An 8,892-nucleotide genomic window follows, 5' to 3' on the forward strand; every position below is an offset into this window, starting at 1 on the left:
TTGATCAGATTGTATTGATCTGATGAAAGGTGTCGGCGGAAGTGTCAGTGTATCAACACGTTTCCTGTCGGCAGGTTCATCTGCGATGCTGCTGCAGTGTTTTGCAGTCAGACCTGATGGACCAGACGGTGGCGCTCTGCTGCAGCACTGCACGCCCAACCGGACCAGAACCAGAACCATCAAACCTACTCAGTCCAGGTCCCAGAGGAGACCGCCCCTTCAGAGCAGGACACAGAACACCACCAAACGGAGTCCAGCTCAACGCCGCCACCGCCGTGTGTCGCCTGTTACTGACCACCAACCGGAGGAGGAGGAGGAGGAGGAGGAGGAGCAGGGGGAGCAGGGGGAGGAGGAGGGGAGGAGGAGGGGAGGAAGGGGAGGAGGTGGTGGAGGAGGACACAGGTGATCCCACCTGGACTCCACCCAAAGGAGGTGAGTGAGGACTAACACTGATAAAAACTAAACTGGTCCATCAACTTCTGACTTGGGTCTGTCTGTTGAGGCTGCGTCAGAGAGTTGATGATGTCATGTGACCTGTCAGAATGTTCTCTGTCGCCACGGTAACTGAGGAATGAGTTGTTTTTAAGTCAGAGATTTCTTTTACATATATATATTGGACTGATTATTAATTAACATGTTTGAATGAGATGTGCTAATCAGGGGCGATTCTAGGGTCGGAGCTTTAGCACCTAATACACCCCACTGCCACCACCCAGCCTTTTTTCTCACAAAAACCAAAAATATGTCTATTAAAAAATAACTATCATTTTAACATTGGTTCAACTAACTCTGAAATCCAGATTTTTTTTTCTTTTTGGCTTTAGCTAAGCATTTTTCCACAGGAGTGACTGGCAAAGGCCAAAAAAGCAGGAAAATATCCGGCTCCACTACGTCTCTCTTTATGTTTATTTTGTCCCGTTGTCGGCTTCAGCTAAGACAGAAATAGTTCGCCCCACACGTCCAAAGTTCTTGTAACAATGTTTCCCCTAGATTTTTTTGTAGCAGCAGTAGTTTACCATTATTTTCTTTATAATTATTATAGATTTTTTATGGAAACAGAATCTATTTGAGAAGTTAGTGGGCCACATGACATGGAAGCTATTGAGAGAAAAATCATAATTTCTGCATATTAATATTCATATAAAATAGAGGAAGCACTAAAATACAATAAAAAGGTGTGTGTTTCATTCGTCCAGTTTACTAATACAGGTACAGAGGAGAAGTAGCGCGTGAGAAGAGGATGATACCATTTGCTAAGTGGGGGTGTTTTCATTTTCGTCCTTAACATATACAGTTTAAACCACAAACTACAGAGTGTGTTTTGGACATGATTTAACCTTGTCAAAGACGAACAAAAACTTAAGAATAACATGATTTCTTACTCCAAGTTTTGGGCTAGCCTCGCCCATGGTGCTATTATTGATTTGAAGCAGCCGTCGGTACACAGAGATGAACCTGCAGCAGTCGACCCAGCAGAACACACCTGGTGTCATCCTGTGGAGCGAGAATGTTCTGGATGTGTTTAAGTGCTATGAACAAAGTTTTTATTGAAACTTCTGTTCACCTCAAGAAAATCCAAAGTAAAAACTCTCAGCTCAGTTTATGTCTCAGTCTCCATCACACACACTTTGATTACCTCGTCACACCACCGATGGGTTCTGGTTCTGGGTTCTGGTTCGATAGATATAGCAATAGATATAACTTTGTTCTTCCTGCTACAAAATACTTCAGTCTGAATCTCGTCCCAGTCTGTTGACAGTCCCTCCAGCTCAAACTAGTTTGATCACAATCTTGATTTAATATCTTCTGTGTTCCCACGTTTCAGAGGAAACAACCCTCCTGTCTTCCTTAACAGTCATCTGTTTCACCAGTGGTTCCTGAGGAACCTTCCATTCCTTACGGGACGTCATATAACTTCTCAGTCGGACCAGATGTATCTGGAGAGTTCCCCCTTCAAACATTTGGTTCTGACAGTAAATCCTTGTTCTGCCCGTTCTTTGACCCCAGCATATAATTTAATCCACCATCTTGGTTATTTTGGCTGCTTTAACCCTCCTCTTCACTACAGAACAGACTTTCTGGGTGCGCTTCCTCCGTTCATTGTTGATCTTCAGTTTGGTCCAAACCTTCTCTTCCAGAACGTCTCCGGCTCGTGTCTGATCTCAGTTTGTTTCCTCGTCTTGCCTCAGCAGTTCTGTGGTTCTGTGAAGCTGTGCAGCCCGATAATATCATGTTGGGAAGAGACTCACTGTGTTTTTAATGGAATAATAATATTTGGATACATTTTGTATTATTAGATTATAATTTTTTTGTGTCACTTTATTTAAAAAGATATTTACATTTATTTTAATATTAAATATTTGTTTGAGTTTAATCACCAGAAATGAGATTTTCTTTAAATGAGTGTTTCTCTTCACTCTCTCTCGTCCTCCCTGTCTCTGCTCAGACGTCGACTCTCATCCGACTCCCTCGGCTCTTGAGGATGTCCAGCTGGACTCGGACTCCCAGCATGCACCTCTGGGCGCGGTGAAGCTGGAGCCAGAAACCACCATGTGTGACGTCTGTGGTAAAGTGATGAAGAATAAGTCGAGTCTGGTGCGACACTCCTTCATCCACACGGGGAAAAAGCCGTTCGCCTGCCACCTGTGCGAGCTGCGCTTCAACCGCCGCGACAATCTGCAGCACCACCTGAACCGGCTGCACCCCAACGGCGTCGCCAAGCTGGAGAAGCAGCGCGAGGTGCAGACGTGGCTGTGTGCGGTCTGCGGGAAAACCTTCAGCTGCAGGTCCCGCCTCAAAACACACGAGGTCATCCACTCAGGAGTGAAACCCTTCCACTGCGACCTCTGCCCCAAAGCTTACATGAGGACCAATGACCTCGAGCACCACAAGAAGATCGCCCACGTCCACGGCGCCGCCGAGTGTCAGCGCTCCAGCTCGCTGCTCTGCGACTTCTGTGGCAAAGAGTTCAAATGCAAGTCGCAGCTCACAGCCCACTTCAGGACGCACACTGGCGAGCGGCCGCACCTCTGCGACATCTGCGGACGCAAGTTCGGCCGTCAGTACCAGCTCAAACGCCACAAGATCCTGGTCCACGCCAACCGGGTGAACAGCGAGGAAAACCCGTCACCTGATGCGCTGTTTGCCTGCGCCGTCTGTGGGAAGCGTCTGAAATCTGAAGCGATGCTCGCTGCTCACTCTCGCATCCACTCAGGTGACAAACCTCACCGCTGCAGCATCTGTCTGCGCAGCTTCCAGCGCGCCACCTGCCTGAAGCAGCACCATGTACGAGTTCACCTCAGGGTCAGAGTTAACGAGGCGCCACACGCCATCGGACGCAGGAGGAGCTCTGCGTCGGCGAAGGAGTTCCCGTGTCCGATCTGCGGAAAAGTTTTCAAATTCAAGTCTCTGTTGGCAAGTCACTCGCTGACCCACAGCGAGGTGCGGCCATACGGCTGCGACTTCTGCAGCCGCAGCTTCAGACGCCACGGCCACCTGAAGAGACACCGCGAGGTCGTCCACGCCAACGGAGAGCGCCTGCCGCAGAGCTTCGTCTGCCACATCTGCGGCAAAGACAAGAAGTGCCGTTCGCAGCTCGCCAGACACGTCATCATTCACACCGGAGAGCGTCCGTTCGCCTGTGACCTCTGCTCTGCACGCTTCAACCGCAGTGGGAACCTCAAGCAGCACAGAAGGCGCATGCATGGTGTGGGGGCGGGGCCACATGAGGAAGGCCCGCCCATCCTGTTTGATGATGACATGATGCCCGCTTTGACTTACAAACAGGAAGAGACGGTGGTGGCTGTCGACGCTGCGGGGGATGGCAGCAGGGCGGTGGCGAGTGACGAGACGGACGCCGTTCAGCCGCTCGTCACCACCTGAACGGAAACACGTCGTCTGAACTGAGCGCGCTCAGATCGTCCGCCCTCCCGCTACTTTGTTTGAACATTTAAGTTTGTGACCGAGAGCCGGTCCAATGGTGTGGACGCAAACTGAACCTGAAGAACTGAAACAGACCCGAGGAGATGGGATTGGCTGATATTTAGTCGGACAGGTGGAGAACGTTGAGGGAACGTTGAGGGAACGTTGAGGGAACGTTGAGGGAACCACCTGACAGCCTTCAGAAGGTTCTGCAAACATTTAGAATCAGTGAAACGAGTTGTGAGTTGATACTTTGATCCAAATGTGAAACAGATTCTCAGTTTAAAGGAGAATTAAAACGTCAACTTCACAAACAAGCGTTTCTTCTTTTAATCTTCTTTTTTTTTTTTACACTCTTTATTTGGGTTTTCAGAGTTTTACACACAAACAATATTTTGACAAACTTGACATATCAATATATATCAATGACACACATATACACCAAAGAAAACAAAACAGAAATGGAAGAGGGTACCGGGTAACTCAGTGCTGTCATCATCCTAACATCAGGCTCAGTTGAGGGAAGAGTTAGTTTGCTCCTGTTGAAGTAATCTATACAGGGCTGCCAGATTTGATAGAATTTGTCTTCACACCCTCTCAATGAGTATTTAGATTTTTTCCAATTGTAGATGTTGCATAACATCTTTCAAAAGGGCAGAGTGAGTCGGGGGTCGAGCCTGCTTCCAGTTTAGTAACATCAGTCTGCGTGCTAGAAGAGATATAAATGTTATCATGTTCTATTGAGAGTTAGATAGTACGAGATCTGGTTCTTTAACTCCAGAGATGGCTGTCAGTGGTTTAGGATCAAAGGACAGTGCCAGAACATGTGGGCTAATGAGGCTGCTGAGTGACCACATCCGTCACATGCAGGATTTATATTTGGATACATTCTACAGAGCTTTACCTTCGATAAGTGTAATCCATGAAGTACTTTAAACTGCAAGAGCCCATGTCTCGCACAGACTGAAGAGGAGTGCACCCGCCTCAGAGCTCCTGTCCAAAGTTCATCAGTTAGGACTGTTCCCAGGTCGTTTATCCAGGCAGTTTTCAGATGATCTAAAGAGGTGGCACCGCATTGTAAAGAGTCGAGATTCCACCTTAAGTCACCGGATTCAATAACAATATAGAATCCATTGGTGTACTATCTGGTATGTTGGGGAAGGATTTGATGTTTTTTCTGACAAAATCTCGCAGCTGCAAATACCTAAAATGATGTGAGTGAGGTTGAACTTTTATTGAAGACCAAATTCTGAGTGAGTGTGAGACTGTTGGATTGTTTACAGAATATGAATATGCAGTGGGTAAAGCTGATAAAGAAGTTGGGGAACAACATGTTTCCTCAGTTTGAAGCCAGGTAGGTATGTGATCTGGGGCCAAAAGGAGAGTGCCTGTAAGTTGCATGCCCAGTAGTAGAAGCTGAAATGAGGCAGACCATCCCCCCCTCCGACTTGGGTCTGTGCAAGAAGTCCTTCCTTATCCGAGGGGTCTTTTTATTCCATATAAAGCTGGAAATTAATTTATCAAGTTTTTAAAAAAAGGCATTATTAATAAAAATTGGAATACTTTGAAAGAGAAATAGAAATTTAGGAAGGGTGTTCATTTTAATTATATTGATTCGACCAGCAAGTGAAATAGGAAGATTTTACCACTTTATAAAATCCTGTTCTGTACGTTCTAGAAGAGAAGGTTTCCGTGATGTTGACCCCTCAGTAACGAAACTGATTTACGACCTTAAATGGGAGAGAGCTGAATGATTGTCGCCGGGCACTAGCATTAATGGGAAATAAGACACTTTGAGATGTTGAGCTTGTACCCTGATACCTTACCAAAGCCCTCTAGCATAGACAAGATGTTGGGGATGGATGTTGAAGGGTTGGTGATACACAGTAATAAATCATCTGCGTATAATGACACCTTATGCTCCCTCTCTCCGCTGGTGATTCCTGTGTAAATATCTGAGGCATGTAAAGATATTGCAAGCGGTTCGATGGCCAAAGTGGTGGAGCGGTTTAGAGGGAAGTCGCAAAGAGAAAATCCCACTCGACCCTGTTTAAAGCCTTCTCAGTGTCGAGGGATATCAGCACCTCGGGACTACGCGAATTTGAGCTGGAAGAATTGATGATATTTAATAAGCGTTGAAGATTAAAAAATAAATGTCTTTCTTTAATAAAACCTGTTTGGTCCCCAGATATCACTGTTGGGAGCACTTTCTCCAGTCGTGTGGCTAAAATCTTGGCCAACAATTTCACGTCTACATCCAGAAGGCTCACCGGTCCATACGAACCGGGACTGAGCGGATCTTTATCTTTTTTAAGCAGTAGAGAGATGCTGGCTTGATAAAACGTTGGTGGGAGGAGACCTGTTCTCAGGGATTCATTAAATACTTCAATAATAATTCAATAATAAAGGAGAGATCAGAATTCTGCTGTGTACCCATCTGGGCCCGGGGCTTTTGAGCTGCATATTACGTATAGCTTGTCGTATTTCTTCGAGGGTAATAGCTTCTTCAAGATGCTCTCTATCTTCTGGAGTTATAGAAGGTATATCCAATTTATCAAGAAAGCCTTCAATTAGTATGGGGTCACCGGCTGATTCTGTAGAATATCATTTAGAATAAAACTGTTTAAATTCATCATTAATTTCTTGCTGATTTGCCGTTAACAGTCCAGAACTAGTGCGAATCTCTGTAATTAATCTAGAAGCTGCTGATTCCCTGATTTGGTGTGCAAGGACTTTAGCCGCCTTGTCACCCTGTTCATAGAATCTGTGGCGGGCTCGTGTTATTAAATTGATTGTCTCCGAAGTGGAAAGAATGTTGGACTCAGTTTGGATGGAGAGTCTTTCCCTGTACAGATCGGAGGAGGGAGAGATTGCGTATTGTCGATCTAAATTGAGAATTTTATCAGACAGAACATTCCGCTGCTCATTTCACGTCCGTGTGGCTGAAGCTTTTAGAGAAATAATCATGCCTCTGATAAAAGCTTTAAGGGCTTCCCAGAGAGTGCTTTTAAAGACCTCTGGTGAGTCATTCGTCAGCAGATAGAACTGTATTTGGGATTTTATGTCCTGCATGAAACCTTTGCTAGACAATAAAGAATTATCACATTTCCAGGTTCTGGGCATATGCTTGTTAAGGAATGCTAATTTGAGAACAAGAGGGCTGTGATCTGATAATACCATTGCTTCATAATCACAATGTCTCACCACAGAGAGAAGTTCACAGTCAATGAGAAAATAATCTATCCTTGTGTAGGTGTGATGGACGGGTGAGAAAAAAGAATATGTACGCTGATTTGGGTATAGAAATCACCAGGGCTCTGATATTCTATAGTGTCTATAAATGCGTTTATCACTTTTGCCGATTTCGTAAGAGTCTGTGTTTTGTTGGATGATCTATCTAACCATGGACTGAGAACTAAGTTAAAGTCCCCACCTAAAATCAATTTGTGGGTATCCAGATTTGGCAAGGTGGCAAAGAAAGAGGAGATAAACTGTTCATCATCATGGTGAGGAGCACATATATTGTCTAAAACTACAGGGATATTATAAAGTTTGCCAGTGACAATAATGTCAATCTGCCATGCGTATCTGAAATACTGTCTGATGATATAAAAGGAACATCTTTACTGATAATTATAGCAGTGCCTCTGGATTTTGAATTGAAACAGGAGTGGAATACCTGGCCGACCCGGTTTTTCCTCAGGAGAGTGTGAGCTCGATTTTTTAAATGCGTCTCCTGCAAGAAGGCAATGTTTGTCCCCAACTTCTTAAGATGAGCAAATATATTCCCACGCTTTACTGCCCCATTCAGGCCCTTACAGTTCCATGTGGTTGATTGCACCAAACTTTCCCTCTTTGTTTCATTCAAACTAGCCATTATCTGAATTGGAAGAAAAGAAAAACAAAGCACTGAGCATGAGTGTTGACAGACTTACATATTTCAGAAAATACAAAAAAAGACTAGAGAAACAGAAAACCCTGAGAGAACAAACCCCTTACCCCTCTCGACCTTTCCCCAACTGAAAGGCAGAGAAGAAAAACTTAAGCAGGTGACTAAACATTCTCTGTCTAAGACACGTCCAGTTAAACTACAGTGAGCACAAACTGGCTCTCAGCTCCTTATTGTAGAACATAAAACCCTCAAACCAAATATATATATATACATGAGAATAATTAGTGCAACCCAAGTGACCAAAAATGGGCGAAACAAGAGAGAAAAAGAGATTTAACCACCATCTTTAGGTGTGCAAGAGTCTTCTTTCTTTGTTTTGTTTGAGATATATAATTTTACTCATCTTTACTGGTTTCTATTTCTTTTCATATCTAGTGGTGTACCTACTATCTACGGAAGAGGATTAGGGCCACATGTGAATTTCTTTTTTAGTTCTGACTTTAAAGTCAGAACTCTGAGAAAAAAGTCAGAATTCTGAGAATAAAGTCAGAAGTCTGCACATGTAATTTTTTTTTGAGCTCTGACTTTAATCTTTAATCTCAGAATTCTGACTTTTTTCTCAGAATTCTGACTTTAAAGTCAGAACTAAAAAAAAAATTCACATGTGGCCCTAATCCTCTTCCGTACCATCTGTGTCGGACGAACTATGTAAACACAAATGACAACCTCGGCCTCAGCTTATAATAGAAACTGCAAGAAAATAAAACATCAAAGCTGTCATTAGTTAAAATCAGCTGTAAGAAATAAATAAATCACAATAGTTTGTTCATCCAAGCAGTGAAGAAACCAGTATACCACTGTTACATTCCCATTCATCATTCATTTAGGCTTCCCACAATGTCTCGTACTGTCTTTATATCAGCATCAGACCATTACCAGAATATCCATAAATCGTATGTTAACATATTTTATAAAGTCTGTATATAACAGCAACCATCAATCTAACATTAGCAGCAACAGGCACCAGGTGTTGACATGAGTCGTGTCCTCTGATGTGTATCATGATATAAACTCACTAG

The 8,892-nt window shown here is 44.0% G+C and overlaps 1 protein-coding gene across 1 annotated transcript; it reads left to right on the top strand.

The window, feature by feature from the left end:
* Positions 1-366: 366 nt before the first annotated feature.
* Positions 367-4,238, top strand: LOC115570402 (zinc finger protein 708-like). The gene is made up of 2 exons (XM_030398964.1): positions 367-432; positions 2,447-4,238. Exon 2 carries the CDS (start codon positions 2,551-2,553, stop codon positions 3,880-3,882), a length of 1,332 nt encoding a protein of 443 aa, XP_030254824.1. The 5' UTR covers positions 367-432; positions 2,447-2,550; the 3' UTR covers positions 3,883-4,238.
* Positions 4,239-8,892: the final 4,654 nt, after the last annotated feature.

Source organism: Sparus aurata, chromosome 19, assembly GCF_900880675.1.
Source record: "Sparus aurata chromosome 19, fSpaAur1.1, whole genome shotgun sequence".
Taxonomy (NCBI): Eukaryota; Metazoa; Chordata; class Actinopteri; order Spariformes; family Sparidae; genus Sparus; species Sparus aurata.